At 42.1% G+C, this 21,094-nt stretch overlaps 1 protein-coding gene across 7 annotated transcripts in view; it reads left to right on the top strand.

Moving 5' to 3' along the window:
* The window catches only part of GRIP2 (glutamate receptor interacting protein 2), a 379,580-nt gene that overhangs the window by 344,841 nt on the left and 13,645 nt on the right, over window positions 1-21,094 (top strand). For 5 of the 7 annotated variants that reach the window (XM_077924982.1, XM_077924980.1, XM_077924981.1 and 2 more), the window contains exons 13-19: window positions 4,212-4,357; window positions 5,017-5,097; window positions 11,333-11,396; window positions 12,748-12,893; window positions 13,891-14,035; window positions 14,696-14,827; window positions 16,980-17,119. In XM_077924982.1, the coding sequence (XP_077781108.1) occupies window positions 4,212-4,357; window positions 5,017-5,097; window positions 11,333-11,396; window positions 12,748-12,893; window positions 13,891-14,035; window positions 14,696-14,827; window positions 16,980-17,119 (854 nt within the window). The remainder of the gene's footprint in view (window positions 1-4,211; window positions 4,358-5,016; window positions 5,098-11,332; window positions 11,397-12,747; window positions 12,894-13,890; window positions 14,036-14,695; window positions 14,828-16,979; window positions 17,120-21,094) is intronic. The other 2 variants (XM_077924985.1, XM_028719255.2) reach the window with 1 other exon arrangement.

Below are 21,094 nucleotides of genomic sequence, written 5' to 3'. Positions count from 1 at the left end.
TGCCTCATTGAGCTTCAGAGGTGATCATATCACTTCCAACTTGCAGCACGAGGCTTGCAGTGGCTCAGGAGGAAGACTGGAACTCATCTGTTTCACATGGTGCTCCTGAGGTGCTTGGAGTCTCTCCAAAGCAGAGCGCAAGGCAGATGAGTCCTACTGCCCTTTCCTGAGCATGGAGTCATCTCCACAGTCATGTGGTCCCACTAAAGCATTTGGATCACCTCCAAAGTGGTGCAGGCAACCCCTGGCCTCCTTCCCCAGCTCTGAGCATTAATCATGCTCACTATAGCAAGGACGAATGCTTGCCATGACAAGTCAATGCAGCTCTCTGGCTCCATGTAACCTAGTGCTATATATTTAACTGGAAGTGGCTTCAAAGCATGTATTTTGCTGCCGAGCGACAGCCTCTCACCAAAACCATGTAGAGCCTCTGATAACACAGGGTGTACTTTCAAAACACAGTTTACATTACGTGGAACTATGCCCTAAGCTTTGTAAAGAGGCTAATATGTTTTGACTGGAGGTGATTTTTTACCTCAGCCCACCACAAATATGGCTCCCATTTTGTTTCAGTTGTGCTATAGTAATAGGCCCTTAATTCTTTTGCCACCGCTTCCTCTCCCCTTGACTTCGCTTACATGTAACAGACCAGAATGTATATTATGTGAGGTAATTCAGAGATGACCACAGAGCGAGAAATGCTCCTGCCGCTGGGTAACCAACAGAGGCCATTTGATTCCTTTCTCCTCAAGGGTACCTTTGTTTCAGGTCATTGCTTGCAATGATGAGGCTGTGGTTAGAACTAATTTAGTGTGCCTTCCAGTTAGTAAAGAGAGGAGGCTCGCCATCTTATTTTTCCTGCTATCTTTAGAAATTAATTTGTGTCCCATCTGGTGTCCAGTTGGAAGGACTGTGTGGCTGCCCTTTTTGAAGAAAAGGCCAACCCCCGGCCCCTTTCCCAGCCAGAAGCACCTTAAAGGTGCAATTATTTCCTGCTGCAAACTTGCAAGCAAGGGCCAAACTAGATACCATTTGCCTTAACAGCTTGTGTTTTTAAATAAAAACAAGAGCTTTCCCTGCCATTCTGGATTTTATTTCCCCACTTGAAATCCCCTTTCCACCTTCTTTCCAATCCATGGTAGATGAGAACCAGCATGACCAGTGGTCAGGGATGATAGGAGTTGTAGTCCAACAACATCTGGGGACCCACAGGTTGAGAACTGCTGCTCTATACCATTAGCCAGCAGAAATAAAAATTGTCTTTTGCTATTTATTTATTTTTAATGTACATGACTTGTAGAGTTTCAGGTGCTACTTGTGCAATTGGCTCATCAAGTAGCTCTTCATTAATAGAATCATAGAACTGTCGAGTTAGAAGGGACCCCAAGGATCATCTGGTCCAATCCCCTGCTATGCAGGAATCTCAGCTAAAGCACCAGTAAGTTTTTCCCATCGCATCTCCACAGCAGGACCCTGACTTTGCATGAACTAGACAAAACCAGACAGAGGGCCTTCTCGGTAGTGGCGCCCACCCTGTGGAACACCCTTCCTTCAGATGTGAAGGAAATAAGTAGCTATTCTATCTTTAAAAAACATCTGAAGGCAGTCCTGTTCAGGGACGTTTCTAATATTTAATGTTTTTAACACTTGATTGGGAGCCGCCCAGAGTGGCTGGGGAAACTCAGCCAGATGGGCAGGGTATTAATAGTAGTAGTAGTAGTAGTAGTAGACTATTATTTTAATTTTATTTTATTGAATGTTGCTTTTCTTTAATAAATAAAAAAGCTGCAATTTATCCACCTACCACATAAGCACAACTTCCCACTATTACATGTGGAATGCATGTTGAGCCACTGTCGCTAGCGTAAGGCTCCTATGAATATAGTCGTTTAAAGTCTCAGTTTGTGTGTGTTCTTTTAATTTTATGGATTCCACAAAAGCCTTAGTGAAAGAACTGGAAACAACAAAGGAAGAGGAAGCCAAATGCTTGATTAAAAAACTAACGAAAGCATTTTTTCGCAAGAGCTGGTCACATTTTCAGACTGTCCCTGTAACAATGGCAAGTGCTTCATGCACATTCGTTCCCATGAACTTTTGCACTTGAGAACCTCTGGGTATACAAGCCATTATTATTATGAAATTGAAAGGGAGTGGTAGGTCTCAAATTCCCCAGGATCACAGAAAAGTAGGACTTGGTTGGGCTCGTGTTTTCCATGAGTCTAGTACAGCAAAGGGAGGCCAAGCCGGGGGCAGAGGGGAATTCATTGATTTGAATTCTGAATTTACTTTTGAAGAAGTTAACTGTGGCATCTCATGCCAATGCCTTTGTTAGGCGATTGTGGTTTCATGTCACAAAATTTTATAAACCTGCAAGATTTGAGTGTGAAACATCCTGTTAACTCTGTTCAGTCTACTAATAAGAGAGATAAAAAGCTTTTGACTCGGCTTATTAAAACTATCTAATGCGTAGAGCAAAAGGATGTTAATATATATATAACCGACTTTCTCCTACTTATCTGTACTCCACAAGATGGTTTGACGATAGTGCCTAGAAGCTCGGTGCAGTGGTTATAAAAAGAGCAGTTAAAGTAATGGATCCTTCGTAGTCCTGGATGGATACTTTAGAAACGTCTCAAATTGATAAAAAGAGCAGCTTCTGCAATTCCTCAAATACTTCTCCAGCCATTCATAATAACTACTGGACAGAAGGGAGTTTACGAAAAGGGAGGAGTGTGACTGTTGTCTCTTTAACCAGAAAATAAGAACCTCTGGATTTAAGCCAACTAAGTGATTGCATGAGTGGAACAACCTTTGCTCACACAACTGAACTTCTTCTCCCTCACCTATACCAACACCATCCACAAATCTGCTCCAGACAGTTGGGGAAAGCCTCCGAGCTCATTCATTAAATTTGTTGTATGCCACCATGGTGTCAGTACATAAATAACAAATAACAGATTGATGTCTTGTTTCATACCCAGATCCTTTTTGCTCAACAGTTTTTATTTCTCTTCATTTCTTGCTGTGCTCTGCCTGTTGCTTGACTCCTCCTTGCTCTCCTGTAACATTGGAGTTAGTTGTTGCAAAACACCAGGCAGCAGTTGCCTTATGCCAAGTGCATGCCAAGGCAATCCTGGAATTGTGTCTTATAATAATATTGGCTTTTCAGCACTGTTAAGCAGCACCCATGTGTATTTGGCTTCAAGATAGGAAATTACAAGGGATAAATGATTACCCAATTTGTTGAGACATTGAGGTGAACCCACAGACTTGTAGCTTGTGCTATTACCCACATATTAATCAGAGCAGTGTGTAATGTTCAGTGTTCAGTGCCATTAGTCTGGGCGCTAGTGGGCTCTGGCATGCTTAATGTGACTTTTGTAGCATTAGACATGGTTTCAGAGCAAGGGCACCTCTCGGTTTTTCTGTCTTCAATACAGCTTTGATCTTAGTTGTAGTGAGATACATAATATGTACACACACACACACACACACACACACACAATATATATATATATATATATATATATATATATATATATATATATATATATCTGTTGTCAGGAAGATGTTTAATCTAAGAATAGAAACAATTTCAGCAGGAGCTGGCATTAATTTGCAGAACACATCTTAAAATTCTCCAAAACATGTCAGGCTCCAGCATCCATGTGCAAAGGTGATTCTGTGTTCTGTTGGGGCATCTCAGAACTTCACACCAGGAGTGGAGGACCTCTTCAGCCAAAGGGGCACATTCCCTTATTGACATCCTTTGGGGGTGGGGCACCTGCTAGTAGTGGGTGTGGCCAGAAGCAACAGTGGGTGGAGTGATGAATGTGATTCATAGCTTTGTACAAGAAGCTGCATTCAAGCCACACAGAAGTCAGAGGTTTCGCATACACACAGGCATGTCCCTCCCTCCAGGAGGGACATCATTATCCCTTTCCAGCCAGGCAAAAGTACTTCAAGGTGTGGAGCCATCTTGCGAGTAGCATGGCTTAAGAGAAGAGGTGTGGCTTGGGGAGAGTCCCAGTGACCAAACATAGAGAGGCCTGGGGGGCTGAGGATCCCAACCAGTGCCGCACACTCATACTCTGGTTGCCCATCTTCATTGCTGCTCTGACTGGCTTCTTTGAAATAGGATCCTGAGGGTCTCTATGAGTCTCTTGCCTTTCCTGATCTCTCCCACGTTTTTCCTCCACTCTGGACTGCAGGTGTGGCCTCCTGCAAGTTGGAGATAGGGTGCTTTCCATCAACAGCATTGCAACAGAAGATGGGACAATGGAAGAAGCCAACCAGCTCTTGCGGGATGCAGCACTTACTAACAAGGTTGTGCTGGAGATTGAATTTGATGTAGCAGGTATGGAAACAATTGTTTGATACAGCCCCAAACTCCCTTTTAATGGTGCTTCTTTGTCTTCAGACAATGTCTTAAAACTGTGGATTTAATGGATTTTGGAGGCAGCACCAAGTTGTTTTCAGCAGTTGAGAAATTAGATCAGGCTCATGAACTCAGTTGTTTCTTAGCAAGTACTCCTTCTTGAAGCTAGAAATAGAGGGTTTCCCTCAAGCTTCTAGCATCGCTTCAGTATACTTTTGGAACAGCCTTTGGGAAAGCTTCAAACATACCATCAGTGGTATTGCAACTTTAGTGGAATTTAACTAGGAGAGGGACTGTGGCCCAATGGCAGAGAACATACTTTACACACACACACACACACACACACACACACACACACACACACACATACACACAATACCTGGTAGATGTTTTTAGATGTTTTAATTGTTTTACCATTTATGTGTTGGCTACCCAGGGCTCCTTTGGCAAGAAATCTGGGATGGAAATAAATGAATTAATTAATACTATGATCTCCACTTCAAATACCATCTTTGTGTTAGCTCTTAGCTGCGTGCTCCCACAATTTATCTTCACAAGTTGTAGGTGACGCAGCACATCTCAGCAAAGCAATGGGAAACTGCATTATCCTTTCTTGTCTAATCTTCTTGGTTCTACAGAATCGGTCATTCCCAGCAGTGGCACCTTTCACGTGAAGCTACCCAAGAAAAGAGGTGTGGAGCTTGGGATTACTATCAGCTGTAAGTATGGCTCAGGTTACAGCTGCTTACTTAGAAGTTGTATTCATGTCAGGTTGTCTCCAGCTCCACCATATGTGTGGTGCTGCACCTTGAAAATAGTTTCAAGCTGCAACTGCTGCAAAATGCTGTGGGTTTCACTGCTTTTTATTTATAAACTCAGTATTCCAAAAGATATGGGACACGGGTGGCGCTCTGGGTTAAACCACAGAGCCTAGGACTTGCCAATCAGAAGGTCCCTTTACCTTTTGATTCCAAAAAATAGTAATTTCAATAAATCCTAATAGTTTCACATTTTGATATTTATCCAAAGTTCACACTTAAATCAGTCAAGGCATCTTAGTAGAATTACATCAGATTAGTTCCTGGCTGCATCTAGTGTTGTGACCATTATATTTAATATTCAAATTCCAGATGAGTGCATACTTAAAAATAAAACTAAATAGCCATAGCTACATCACCACCTCTTGACTATAAAATGGAACCAATAGTGGCTGGCATCATAGGGCTTTTGTGAATATGAACATAATTATGAAACAATTAAGAAACAATAATTTAACTGATGATGGTATGTCAAGTGCAGGTGATCAAAGCATGTGATACTTGCTGCAAAACAGATACTTGCTGAGTTTTGCAGTAAGTGGAGTAAACAACTGGTCCTTTTAAAATAACTTGTATAATATGTAATGTGCCTCTTCTGGCCTCAGCTGGAATACTTTAATTCAAATACTTTAATTAAAGTCTTAGTTAAAATAGCTTCTCCGAGGATTGCTTGAGAGGGTTACATCTTGCAAGACATCATTTTGTCTAATCATGATTAAAACTCTTCCTGTGCTGTATAAGTTTCACAAAATATTTTGAACTTGTAAGCAGGTCAAGATCAATTCATATTTTTCCTTTCAATGTGATGAAAACTTTTTTCATTTGGGTCTACGTTTTACCATGTGGTAGAGTCTACCTAAGGAGTTGGCACAAATTTGATAAGGATCTGTAATCTCGCCAAATGATTTGTGATTGACACCAAATAGTTTAGTAATAGCAATGTCAGAAAGTCCTTTTCCTCCTTTGTAAATTAAAGCGCAATCCTACGCATATCGACTCAGAAGTAAGCTCCATTGAGTTCAGTGGGATTTATTCCTAGGTCAGTGTGTTTAAGATTGCAGTCTGAGGCAGCTGAAACCAACAAAACTTGGAGGGGAGGAACACCAGGAGTAGATTTTTATGTGAAAAGACCGTGGTTTTAAGACTAGCACTGAAAACCATGTTAGAAGCCCTGATCTTACTACCGCAGACAGGGGAGACTTTCAACACATGTACATTGGTAGTACGTGAAGCGGAATTTAACCCTCCTCAGAAATACCTTTGTGAATCGTTCTGTTCTGTATTCAGGATTTGGAGGAGAGCTTGAAAGGAATACCCTGCTAGAACAATGTTTAATTTATAAACCCTGTCTTAAGTTAATGGATTCTACAGAAGTATTCTAGTAGTAGTAGATTTTTATGCTGCTCCTCTTTTGTAATTCAGACCTGAAATGTATTTTGTCCTGTGTATATTTGTGTTCCCCTTCGCTCAGCTATCCTTGAGTTCTCACAGCTTTTTAAAATCATCTCCCCCCCACCCCAAACCCTTATGAACACTTTGTTTCTGAGATGCGGGTTTATAGCTGTATTAGACTTTGTTTAATTACACATTTCCCAAATGCTGCTTTGTCTCAATCAATAGTAGAAGGTGTTTTATAACTGGCAGAGTCACTGGTGCATGTGAGTTATGTGCTCAAGCTCCTCTGAGGGGAATAATTTCCCAGTCCAAGTCATTATGCATCCTATTAAAAACACAAAATGGACATGTGTTTTGAGACACTTCATCTATCATACCATAAAGCAGAAGTAGACAGGCTCCCTGCAGATATCGTGGGAGCATGCCTACGAATCAGGAAAAGTAAATAAGAATGCTGAACATCCTTCCTCTTTTGTTGTGCTGAGACATGAGCTGGTACCCTCAAAACGTGGAATCACACTTAAATGCCCCTTAGTGTGAATACTGTGATCCATACAAAGGCGGCCAGCTGGCCGAGTTGTCAGCTCAATTGGTGCAGTTACTAGCAAGACTGAGATGTCTTTACTTGCCAGCTGCAACAATGAAGGCGAACAGGGTGCAGGAAGGGTAGCTTGTGAAATAGTATCAAGTTGGTTTGACAACAGCTTGCATTTCTGTTGTCAAAATGCCTGGTTATTGATCTGCAGAAATGTCACAAAGCTAAGCGTGTTTAATGTAGTAATACCTAAGAAAGAGAGTGTTTGACTGAGGTTTGATGTGTTCTCCAGATTTCTTCTGCAGAGAATATTTTAACTTCTAAGCCTCAGACTCAGACTACAGTGAAACTTTGGATCAAAAGCCATACATATGCAGACATACGTACACATGAGTCTTCTGGTGCAATGAAGCATTATATAAAGAAGTTTCTTTTAAAAAAGAAATTATAATTCCAAACAGGTGATTAGCCTGTAGTTAGCAATTGGTGGGATGATGAGCCTCAGACATCACACTGAATTTTGGTTTAGCAAGATGTGCTAGAATTTTGGATTAGCAAGAAGCTAGCCTTCTTCCAGGCTGACTCCCTTCTCTTTCCTTCTGTGTGACCAAAAGTCTGCAAGCTTTAGCTTCTTCTCTTGGATAGCCGTAGTTTGTTATGCTGAATAACTTCAGTTTGTCAGTCTGGGCAACCTGACAAGCCATGGGGCGCTCAGTGGTACAGCTGATCCCTGCAGAAGACAGCTTTGCTAGTACTACGCTTTGCACTTGGGAAAGTCATAGAAACATAGAGTTGGAAGGGACCACAAGGGCCAATCTAGTCCAGCCCCCTGCAATGCAGGAATCTTTTCCCCCAATGTGGAGCTCAAACCCACGACTCTTGAGGTTAAGAGTCTCATTCTCTACTGACAGAGCTATGCCAAGTTCCAAGCAGAAAGCCTGCAAAGTCGCTTACACTGTGGTTCTCAAGCTTTACGCAAGGGACTTTTACAAGAGGGCGAGACAACTCACCTGTCAATCATCTGGTGTCATAACAACACCTAGTGATTGACAGGCGGGTTGCCCCACCCACCTGTAAAAATTGACCTATGGGAGTGGGATCTGCCTACCAGGCCAAAATGGTTTCCCACCCCTGCTCTAGTACATAGCACCATAGGAAACAAGGACAATGTCATTTTCATTCACAACTCAAGAAGGCATGGTGGATTCTGGTAGAATAGAATGGAGATATACATGAAGCCTTTAATATGAATTGCCAGATAATAAACCTGAGCTACATATAATGGCCCCATGAATTAAAAACAAAGCAAACCCATCCTAATTTCAGCACTGGATTAAAAGGCCAGCTGAAAGAAAACCTGAGTGGTGAACAGGAAGAGGTGGCGCTTGCCCATGAGAATTTAATTTGGCTAATAAGATCTAGTAGGGTTAATTGAATACTAATTGACTGCTGATCAGTATTCCCCTAAATTAGTTTGTATAATTTGCATATTGGGAGGAGCATCGCAGAACAATCAGTACGATACTGAATTACTTTTAAGAGGAGAGTTTGCCTTGTTTAATATTATTAAGCTTTTTTTTTTTTTGTAAAGTGTTCTAATTATATGTGACTATTTAAAGCAAATTGAATTGTTACCAGTTCTGCTGAATTCTGGGCTGGAAATTCTTTTAATTACTGGTATGCAGAACAGCTTCCTAGACCTATGTTGCTACATCCAAATTAAATATCATTAAGCCTGTTTTGAAAAGTGTAATTCAAATTTTGCCATTGACAAACCAGCTCCAGAGACCAAATAATTTCTTCTCTGATGGTATCTTCTTTTGTGCTTATTAGTGAGGGGGTTGCTGCATTCAGCAATAATGTGTGTTGTACCAGGATAAATGTAGGCTTAGCGTGCATGTCTAACTTTGATGAGAGAAGTGTTGTTTGGGGCAATTACAAGGCCAATTCATGGAGAGTTGGGTTATTTTATGCCTCTGCTATGTGTAAGAGCCCTTCAACAAGTTAACCTTAATAAATGCTGGGAAATGGCTGGGAGTAGGATCCATTGGACTTGGCCAGCTATACTTCTGAGTACATGTGTAGAGAATTGCAGTGCTAGACCTTTCTGCCTACTTCTACCATTGCTGATATGATCTAATAATGGTAAAGGTAAAGGGACCCCAGACCATTAGGTCCAGTCATGGCCGACTCTGGGGTTGCGGCGCTCATCTCGCTTTATTGGCCGAGGGAGCCGGCGTACAGCTTCCGGGTCATGCGGCCAGCATGACTAAGCCGCTTCTGGCAAACCAGAGCAGCATACGGAAACGCCGTTAACCTTCCCGCCGGAGTGGTACCTATTTATCTACTTGCACTTTGACGTGCTTTTAAACTGCTAGGTTGGCAGGAGCAGGGACCGAGCAACGGGAGCTCACCCCGTTGTGGGGATTCGAACCGCCGACCTTCTGATTGGCAAGTCCTAGGCTCTGTGGTTTAACCCACAGCGCCACCCGCGTCCCTCTAGGACTATGCATAGGTACTGACTAATTGCATTTTTTTATTATTCAATAGAGGTGAATTTGTTCAACTAGGAAGGGGAAAAATAGGAGAAAGATCTGAACAGCTTTGGAACTGATTCTTGTTATCTCCCTCTATACTATTTCTGTGGTAAAAATGCCCTCAGTTTTAAACAGGTATCGGATGTCCTGGTCTGCCCACAGTCAGATGTGGCTGAGAAAAAGATAATGAAGTGAATTCTTCCTGGCAAGAAGCCGTACTCTTGGATTCCCTCTACAGTCCTATGTAACAGGGCTGGGGGAATTCAGGCCAATGGATTGAATGTGGCCCTCAGGCCTGCTTGGGATCTGTCCATGAGCTGTGATAATGCCTGCTGCTTGCCTGGAGGGAGGACGCAATGGGTGGACATGTGTGTTGGAACCTCTGGATTTTGTGTGACTGGAATGCAGCCTGCTGTGCAAAGATAATGGTCACATGTGTTGCTCCATCCACTTTTATCTCTGGTCTTCCCCACAACTAGCATGCAGCCTCTGAAAGGTTGCTCACAAGGGAACGTTGCACTGGAAAATGTTCCCCATCCCTACTCTATGGGTACATCATCTTGTTGTATGTGGAATCTCTAGGACACCTGCTCCCTCCCCTTTTACTCCTGAGCTATCTTTGTGGATCTGTCCTCTGTGATACTCCTGCCACAGGAGAAGGAAAAAGTTGCACCATGAAAGATAGCTGAAGGGTGGTGGGTGTTCCACAGTATTTCCTGTTACCCCCATTCACCACCTCTCCAGCTTTTGGTCACTTGGATTTCTTTATTGCTCTCCTAATAATGGTTCTTACCACCCCTTTGCTTCTCAAGCCTAGTTTTTCTGGAGCCATCTGCGCTCACCCTTTGTTAGGGATGTTGGAGGATTCTGACGGGAATGGAAATTGCTTCTTTTTGCTTATGCGTCCCACGTCTGGAGCAGAAATCAGTCCAGCAGATATGATCAATATTTGCTTCTCTTGTTCTTTTCAGTCCACAAATGATGCATAATCGATAACTTCCCCACCCCGCGTTGCATTGCATTTCCTTTGCATCGAAATGAATGGTATTTGTGTTTAAATAAATGGTGTGGAGTAACGTGATGATAAATTAACCATGTAATGAATTATGTAAGATTCCACTGTATCAGACAATTCGTGAGAGGAATTGTATAGTTTATGTTGGCAGTCGAACTGCAGTGGAGCAGAAACAGTGCTGCATGAGACGGAACACGGGTCTGAACAGAAATCGATGCCTTCTTACTCTTCTCTTGTCCAGGTCATTGGTCTCTGTGAATACGACTCAGTTGTTTGATCATAAGATAAATCAAGTTGTGGTTGTTCTCCCCACTCCTACTCCCCACAGCTGATTCAAGCCTGGGGGTCCTGCAGTCTAACCATTGCACCACATGGGCTTATATTGTTGCCATCATCATGATGCTGTGAAAGGCCAGAAAGAAATCTCATGTTTGGGGATAAGTGTGTAGAAATGTGTTGTTCTTAAAGTGCCTGTCAATGCCAATGCTTAATAAATTTTAGGCCAAGTGTTAGGCTTTCTCAGCATGAATCTTCCATTCAATTTTGAATTCCAAAGACTTGTATAATTCCTACTTTGTGAAGTTAGTGTAATGCTAAAGATTATCCTAGAGGTACAGATTGAGTTTTGACTCTGTGGTATCTCTCTCATAACAGCAAGCAGAAAGTCTGGGGAGCCTTTAATTATCTCTGATATCAAGAAGGGAAGTGTAGCACACAGGTAAGTGAAGAATCTAATTTTCCACTTACAAGTTTCAGACACTAAATCAGCTGAACCCAGTTAAGACTTATGAAGCCCCCTTATATTGGTTCAGACTTCAAAGCCACCTCCACCCATATTGTCTACTTTGGCTACCTGCAGTTCTAAGAATATAAGAAGAATGAGGAGAGGAAAAATAGATCTCAGAGATAAAAAAAATAAGCATAAGAAAAGCCCTGCTGGATCACCCTATCCAATCCAACATCCTGTTCATACAGTGGCCAACCAGATGCCTATAAGAAGCCAGCAAGCAGGGCCTGAAGGCAACAGCCAAGCTCTTTCTCAGACCAGCCTCCCAAGATCTTTTCAGCTTAAGATGTTGGGGGTTGAACTGGGACCTTCATTGTGCAAAGTATGTGCGCTCTGCCTCCAAGCGATGGCTCCTTCCCAAACATCAGGACCAATGAACTGTAACGCCAAACATTTCCCATGTCTTCCGAAGTTCACAGATGTTTGCATATTCTCCTCCTGTGCGTAATTAGACTTGCTGAAGTTATTCACAAGGTGTGCCGTGGCCTGACATTTCCTTTGGCCTCAGTATAGAAGTAGGTCTAATTAGAGTACAGTGCTGGCTTTAATAAATTAGTATTTTATAAGCATACTGACTCCTGGAATCTCACTTAAGCCTACTTGATTCCAGTACAAGCAGTGTTGCCAGCACTGCCTTGTTATATAAAAGTAGAACATGCATGCATTAAGAGTTTGCTCTCTGAGTTATGTATATACTGGTCTATATTATTCTGATGTAGCCAACATGGAGTTCTCCAGATGTTGTTGGACTACAACTCCCATCAGCCCCAGCCAGCAAAGCCACTGATCAGGGTTGATGGGAGTTGTGGTCAAACATCTGTAGGGCAACAAGTTGGCTACCTCTGCTCTGGATGACGCACCTTGAGAGAGGAGGACAGCCAGGAACAGCACCTTCCTATGTCCTTTCATGATGTATGGAGAAAACTGTAATTTACAAAATGGTTTCTTGACACCAGCTTCCTTCACATTTACCTGTGACTCATTTTTAATTTTCTCACTTATTTAAGGTACCCCAATTGAAATGTTGAAAGGCTGCCTAATTTTCACCAGTTGAGGGAATTGCTAATAATGAGGTGTATTCTCAGGCTGGATTTTAGTTATTTGAACCAGTTTCTATGCAGAAATATCTTGTCTTTTTTAAATCATTAACCTGGGCAAATTCTCTTCTGCAGAAGAGTTGCCATACCACTCACAGTACTGCAACAGCTCTTGGAGAAGAACTAAGTATGCAGCTATTTGGAATGTGTTAAACACAGGCTTGGTTTTTTTCTGTTGCTCACAGGACTGGCACCTTAGAGCCCGGAGACAAGCTGTTAGCCATTGATAATATCCGACTCGACAATTGCTCAATGGAGGATGCGGTGCAGATCTTAAAGCAGTGTGAAGAACTTGTCAAATTGAAGATCAGGAAGGATGAGGATAATTCTGGTACGAAAGCACTGAATCAAGCTGTTTTTGAGCCATTTTAATAAAACACTCCAATACTTAAGTAAGCCTGGCAGAGAAACTGGAAAACCATTATTCAAGTATTTAGTGTGTACATGTGCCTGTGCATTCATGTGTTGGTGCGCATGTTCACACAGCAAGTGCCTACAAACCTACTCTAAGGCTTAAAAGTTACTTACTCTTTTGCTAGGAAATACTTTGAGGCTTGATGCATACCTTGAAGATTCCTTATCATTATTAAATAAGTGTTTATGCATTGAACAGAGTACCAATATCTAAATGGCCTTATTAGAAACATAGGTATATTAATGGAAACAAAATTGCCTAGCTAATAAATGCAGTTATGTACGGTCCAATACTTTCAGATTCCAGTTTTTCTTTCCAGTTTTCCACCTGTTTTTCTTCCCTTATTGTTTTTCTTTGTGACATCGTTTTTATTCATTTTCATCATTAAACTGTTTTAACATGGTTGCATTGAGATATATATTTGTTTGCATTACAGCATGTGGCATGCAGCAATTCCTTAAAATTAAAATCCAAACGGCAATAAACACTCAGATAAATGTTTCTGGATATATTAATTAGCAAAGTTGCGTCAAAACATATATACCAAAATTAATTACAAATACGAATTAATGCATTACTTAGATCAGTTAAAGGTATTTTGTATCAATAACAATTAGAATTCATGGGAAATTGTAGGAAGCGTGGAGGGGGAAAATTAAAATATGCACTTCATTCCTTCCTGTATTATAATGAAATTAGTAATCACATGCTACTAGCTATTAAGCAATAAATGATCATTTCCCAATTCTCTTTGGCGGTTACTGGGCTTTTTTGATAACTGGAAAGAGCAAGCAGTAGGTCTAATGGAAGTTTATAATCATCCTGTATCTTCTAGATGATCTAGGACTAATCTCAGGAGTTCCTTTAGTTTAGGGTGATTTCTATAATCAGAGCCCTCCTTTCCTCTTAACAGATGAGCAAGAAACAACTGGTGCTATCATCTACACAGTGGAGCTAAAGAGATATGGTGGACCCCTGGGAATCACTATTTCAGGGACCGAGGAGCCTTTTGACCCAATTGTCATTTCAGGACTGACAAAACGAGGGCTGGCGGAAAGGTGAGTTGCAATTTGCGTCCTAATGGGCAGGCATCTATAATGATACTATGAGCGTAATCCACTGGGAAGCTCTTCTGCTCATTTGTACCACTGAATTAAATAGAGCCTGCATACGTGGGTGGTGTAGACCTTTCTGCACAGTTACGTGGCTGTGCGTGTAAGGAAAGAGAGGAGAGAGAACTTGGTTGCACATGAGAGAGGTTTGTGTGCTGAATGGCTGTCACAGTTTCTGAGCTCCCAATGGCCAGTTTTGTGTTCCTTGGGGAAACTGTGAAGCTTCTTCCAGAGGCTCATCTAATCCAGCCCCCCGTAAATGCAGGAATATGTAGCTGTCGCATACAGGGATTGAACCTGCAACCTTAGCATTATCAGCACCATGCCCTAACCAACTGAGCTATCCCGCTTGTAATTTGTGGACTGTTTGTTTACATGCTTGTGAAATTGCTGGGGGTATGTGACATTTTCCCCCACCTCAGTTTTTCATGCAGATCCTTGTTCTTTTCACCACCATCACCCCGTTCACATGTAACCACTGCAAACTGGTAACGTCTGTCCTTGCAGGAGAACCCCTGCAACTATCATTCTGAAATTGGGCAGGCTTCATTTCCTCAGAAGGGGCAGCCGTATTTGCAAACAGCACCCATTTTTTATATTTCCCAGCTGTAATGAATGGAGAACGCAGAACTTTACTGTATACAGAATGGCTCGGAACCTGGAGCACAGATCAAAGTGTAAAAAGCATAGTGCAATTCAGAAACGGATCAGAATGTTTAAAAACAAAATAGATACAAGGTGAATCTTTGGGCCCATGCACATTCCCTTCCCAGAATTTTTAAGCCAGAATTTAGACCAATCCATTCAGCTGCTAGAGAAAACAGAGGAATTTTATAATTTCAGTTCATTAATCCACTGTTTGGAAATAAAGTTAACTTTGCTATTTAAACTGGCACCATAGTGACCTCTAGTGGATAGTTGAGAAATCAATATCCTGACTCAAAGGAAAAAGCAGGGTGGGGGGAGAGAGAGCATGAAATATAAAGAAGTTGAATTATATCCTTATAAGCTGCCAACAAACAAGATTTCCAAAACTGATTGCTGTTCTGTCTGCTAAGCTTTTGTTTTCTGTGACTGAAAATAGACAGTGTTCTTTTGTTTGGGAGATCTGCAGGCAAAAGTAATTTACTCTCGGAAGGGAGTGGAGTAGCTAAGACAGACTCTTCTGATGGGAAGATAAAATATCCTTAAATGACAATTCTTGGAGATTTTACCGCAGCTGATGGCTAGAACAGCAGAAGCACAAGGAAAAGGGCTACGGGTACAGCAAGCATTCTGAAACTGGCCGGCCATTGGTCTCTATGTACTTAACCAACGTTTGAGTTTTAGTGCAATTTAGGGCATGCAAGGAAATGAATGTCTGTTGCAGCTGTAGCTTAATGGAATAACTGTGATCTAAATGGAGGATATGACACAACTGGCCTTTGCATGCATTGGAAAACAACCCACAGTTGAGCCATACCTTGGATTCTACCTGTGAGCTGGATGGTTTACTTAGGTCACGCAAAGGCAGCCTTTATTATTGTGGTCTCCGTGTGCAGCACCCCAAGGGTCAGGTGAAACTCACTGTGCCCTTTGTAGTTCACAGTCTATTTAGATGAATTACTAAAGTCAAGCAAGCCATGATCAAACTGAATGGGTCACTGCCCTGAGGAATACTTTCTTTATACCACCTTCACTGTGTTTTGTATGTTTTGTAGTATTCATGGGTGAATCATTGGGCACCATGCATTCTGTAATTCCAATATGCAACTCAAAATTAGTCTATTCACCATAGCCAGACAAATGACAAGGCAGAATATTGGCCTCACCAAACATTTGGATTACGTTCTGCTGCTTGGCACATTTTTGTTCCTCTGCCTGCTACTCTGGGGCAATGTTACCCCCCCCCCCTTCTTATTTGACATCGCTGTCTTCTGCCTTCTTTGACTTCACTGCCATTTCATCTGATTGGCTATGGCAACCCATTTTTTATTTTTTTTTACAGGTATTCTTGACATCATGATGTCAGACATTGGCTGTGGCTTCTTCCCATGGCAGTGAGGGCAAAGGGACTTCCCACTTGCTGCTCACATGGCATCATAATGACCGCAGGTGGTTGAAACCTGTCACAGTTCAAAGGAGGTCACTGATCAACAGATTGGTGGTTACAACAAGCCACTCTGAATGCACCCTCTAGCACCAATCAGCTGACTATCGCTGAAAGGGCATCTTCAAAGGAGATTGCGGTAACCACCAAACAGCTGATTGGTAACCACTTTGATGTCTCTGCAGAAGTAAAAACACAGTATTAATAAATGGAGCATTTTCCCCTCTGCAGATGATGCAGCTTGGATTCAAAGCCCAATGGGGAGCTCCCTAGTGTAGCTGATCCCAGCATGGCTCCCAGTCAGCTGGCCAAGGGGCAATTGAGAGCTCCCTTAAATCCACATCCATATGACATATGATGTCAGGTGTGCAGATGGTTTGTGACAAACCACTCCATGGGCCAATTTGGGATCTGTGCTGGGCCTAATGGGGCCCAAGAAGTGAAGGTTCCCAAACCCTGGCAGATTGTCTATGCAGACATATGCATATACAGGTCTGGGGTTTTTTGTTTGTTTGTTTGTTTCAATTGGAATTCATGGATCAGCCTTTATAGATGATTGAGTAGAACGGGTGAAGACATGGGCTTCTCTTTCCATTATAAATCACTGAATTTGGAGAAGTGCCTGCTAATCTGGAAATAGTTGTGCAATTGTTTTCATGTTTTTCTTCTGATTACCACAGAACTTTAAATCTTGCCACACGTGCATCCATCAACTGAACATGGATATCTTTATTTATGGGCTGGTTTAATGAAATGACTGTCTTGCATAACAGTTGGAATCTTCATTTGCTTGTTCTTTAGGACTGGAGCGATCCATGTAGGAGACCGGATATTAGCTATTAATAATGTAAGCCTTAAGGGGAAGCCTCTGAGTGAAGCCATTCATCTACTCCAGATGGCTGGGGAAACTGTAACTCTGAAGATCAAGAAGCAAACCGAAAGTAAGTTCCCATTCTAAAAATCTGTGTGTATCATCTGGCACACCTGGAGCCAAAATCAGTACAGATCAATGTAGCAATCTCCACTTCTTGGACACGGTTCTTGGGCAGTCACTGGCCAAATCCAGACTCTCTTGGATGACACTGGTTTTCCCAAATCTATTTTGATTTGGGTTTAGGCCTGCTTTTGGTGTACAAATTGCCTCGGTGGCCCTTTGTCGGAAGAGCCGCAGTGGGAATGTGTCCCTGTTTTATTATCCTTGATCCAGTGGCTTTTGATACCATTAACGATTGTCTTCTTCTGGAGTGGCTGTCCAAATTGAGAGTGGGCACCAACACTGTGATGATTCCAGTCCCACTTGGGTGGCTGTTTTCACAGGGTGATCCTTGAGGGATATTGTTTGGCCTCATGGAGCCTTTCTGTGTCAGCTTCTGGAGAGTTCTGTATTATCTCCCATGCTATTCAGCCTCTACATGAAAATGCTTAATGGGGTCATCGCGAGTTTTGGAGTACATGGTTAGCAATTTGCTGGAGACACACATCTCTGCTTCTCCTATACATCTTCAGGTGAGGCAGTGGGTGTGCTAGATCAATGTCTTGCCTCGGTAATGGATTGGATGAGAGCCAATAAACTGAAGCTTAATCAGACAAGACTGAGGTCCTGTTAGTGCAGCGGTTCTCAACCTGTGGGTCCCCAGATGTTGTTGGACTACAACTCCCATCATCCCTGAGCCTTGCTAGCTAGGGGTGATGGGAGTTGTAGTTCAACATCTGGGGAAGCACAGATTGAGAAAGCCTGTGTTAGTGAGTGGTTCCCTAAACCAGATGGATGGGATGTAACCTGCTCTAGATGTTGTTGCACTCCCTCTGAAGGAGCAGGTGGATCCTATAGCTTGAGGATACTTCTGGATCCTTTACTGTTGCTTGAGGCTCAAGTGAACTGGGCAGCCAAGTCTGCTTTCTATGCTCTGGTAACCTCAAGGCTGGATTACATCAATGCATGGGGCTGCCTTTTAAGACAATTTGGAGACTGCAGCTGGTGCAGAATTCAGAGGCCAGACTGTTAACTGAGGCAGAGTGGTCCAAACATGTAACACCAGTTCTGTCATGACTGCACTGGCTACGATTAGTTTCCGGGCTGTATTCAAAGTGCTGGTTTTGACCCATAAAGCCTTAGGACCTAAACCTTCCCTACCTTGCAAGCTATCTTTGGGAGAAGAAAAGGCTAAGAAGTAAACCCTACACAAATCCGGAGTGGAGTCCCTAAGAGATTGGATGGCGCCTTGTATGCCTCCTTCTGGCAGCCAAGTTGGTGCCAAATGTATTGCTCTGCTCAGAGGCACCAGCTTCTGAAGGAGAATTGGGGGGAGGCGATGTCACATGGTGCATGATGTCGTATGCGTGACATCAGGATGTTGGGGGGACCTTTAAAAATATATGAGGTCAAGGCATACATGCATTGTATAATGATTGCATCCTCTGTCTACATTATTAAACTGCTGTTCCCTTTAATTCTATTCCTGTTAATACCCCTGTTGTGTTGGACTACTGAATTGTGGGGAAATGTGTTAGTTTCCTTGGGAGACTTCTTTAAAACAAGGAGAAGGAGGCGAAAGCACCAAGATCAATAGGTGACTCCATTGACAGGTATAATCTCAAGCACCCACTTGAGATTCTGTTTAAGAAGCTGACTAGATTTTGAGCTGTCTGCTTCCCTTTGAAAAACATCTTCAGACCTGCCAATGTGGAAAGTGATTTTTATTTCTCCTCTCCTTCCTTAACACTGTTTGAGCAGCCCCACTTTGACGCAGCATTAAGTTTCTGAAAGAATTGCTGAAAAGCCAATTGGGAGAAAACTTAATCGGCATCCTTCACTGCCAACCACCTGTCAGTCAAGCATCTCACATCAGACTCTGTGTCTCTGCAGAGTCCCTTACTTTTGAAATTCTGATGCAGCAGCAACCTTGCCTGCCAAACTAAGGAGCTCAGCCAATGTCTTGAAAGGGCTGAAGTTCACTTTAAAGTCCTGACTGATGTTCATGTGTAAAATTGAGAAATAGGCCTCTGTCCTTCTGTTCTTTGCTTTTAATGAAGACAACTTGACAGTGTAACCATGCAATTTAATTTTCATGCTTGAAGGGACCATTAGATTTCAATCACATCCATTTTCCTCCCTCTCTGATTCAGTCTTTCAGCTCTTCATGAACACAGAGGATTTTCCGGGTGCAGTCCCTCCTACTTTCCTTCCTAGCCACTGATAAATTAGATCTCCTACTTGCTCAGAGTGTAGTTTTTCCTCTTGCTTTCTTAGCACTTTTTACTCTGGCAGAGATAAAACACCTCCCTCACCTCTGATCTCCTTTAAGTCTCTTTCCTGCTGCAAGGAGTTGTACTGACATCCATAAACAAAGACAACTGCAATACGTTATTGTACTTCTCTCCAGTCTCACTCACTTTTCTCTTTTTTTCTTTTCTTCAAAAGACCTGTGACCTGCCTAGAGCCAACTGGGGAGGGGGGAATTGAAGTGTTTGAGGAGAGAGGTAGTTCCCAGTTTCTGCTGGAAGCAGAAGCTACCACTAAAATCGTTGTGCTTTAAAAACACTCTTCTGCTGTGGAACTTCCTCAGGAGGTTGCAGAGGCAGCACTTTTCAGGTTTGACTTGCTTTTGGAGGAGACCAAACTTGAGACTTGTGGTGTTTCTAAAAATATTTAATTTTACAACTATAAAAGTAAAGCCATGTGTGGAGTTGATCAACTCCTGACAGGTGGGTCACCTCAGAACCCCAGAGAGAAATACCTGCACCTAAGGATGGTCAAATCTGTCAATTTCACTTTTTCATTATTTTAATCTTAAATTCAGTTTGCCATGTTTCTGCAGCAATTTGCAATTATTGTTTTATTAATCCCTATGAAAATTTGTCAGAATTTCTCCTAATAAATACATCTTTTTGTATGCAGTTTTGACTAATGTACACGTTTTTGAAAGCAATTTTCCCTAATATGATGCATTTTTGTATCTCTTTATTAATATATGCATTTTAATGCATTCTTTCCCCTAACATATATTCTACACATTGTTTGGGATGGAGAATTGCGTTTCAAAATTCGGAGAAGTGCAAATTTCAAAGGATAGGTGTGCTTTGATTTGCACATTTCATAGAATTGTAGGGTCGGAAGGGACCTCAAGGGCCATTTAGTCCAATTTCTCTTCTTAAGAGGTGCACATTAGGTAGTGACTTATTAAAATGCAAACTAAATTGAATTTCTCCTCCATCATGCTCTCCAACGTGCCTTCCAATATCCATGTCAGTGCTCTCATTCCTGCTCACTCCATCATCCTAAAAAACTGCAGTTTCTTTCACACGGAGACCCAACCTTAGCTGAGTTTGGGAATCACCATCCCCCAACGGCTCTCACAGTCCAGAGATGATCTCTGTACCTCTCAACCATTAGCTATTATGGTGTGAAACACGTTAATAGTCTTTCGCAGAGCTTTCCCCAAGAGAGGATATAGCTGGCACAGCTCATCCAGCAGTCATAATGATATTTTTACTCACAGAAGCTCTTTCGAGCACTTTCTGCGTATGACACATGAGTCAAAATGAACGGAGGAGAGTGAATTCCTATCAATCATTCTAAGCCTGAGCTATTTGAAATTGGAATTCCACAGCCATCTCAAGTACTCCATCATAAGCAATTTAACCCATCCTAATTTGGGGAGACTATAGTGGGCTCCCCCCTTTCTTTAAAGTACAGTCTTTATCTCAGGAGATGTTCTAAGGTGAAAGAGAAAATTGTCAAGGTGATGGTGGTTTTAAGTGTTGAGTAAAGAACAAATCACTTTACAATCACTAAATCAGAAAAGCCACTTACTTGGAAATAAGTCTTTTTACTTGATTTCACTGAACTTACTTGCAAGCAGATGCACTTAAGATCACACGCTGGCAGTAGTCGTGATCTGTGTGATTTTTATGCC

This window comes from Podarcis muralis, chromosome 2 (assembly GCF_964188315.1).
Source record: "Podarcis muralis chromosome 2, rPodMur119.hap1.1, whole genome shotgun sequence".
NCBI lineage: Eukaryota > Metazoa > Chordata > Lepidosauria > Squamata > Lacertidae > Podarcis > Podarcis muralis.
This window is presented reverse-complemented; position numbering and strand designations above follow the sequence as displayed.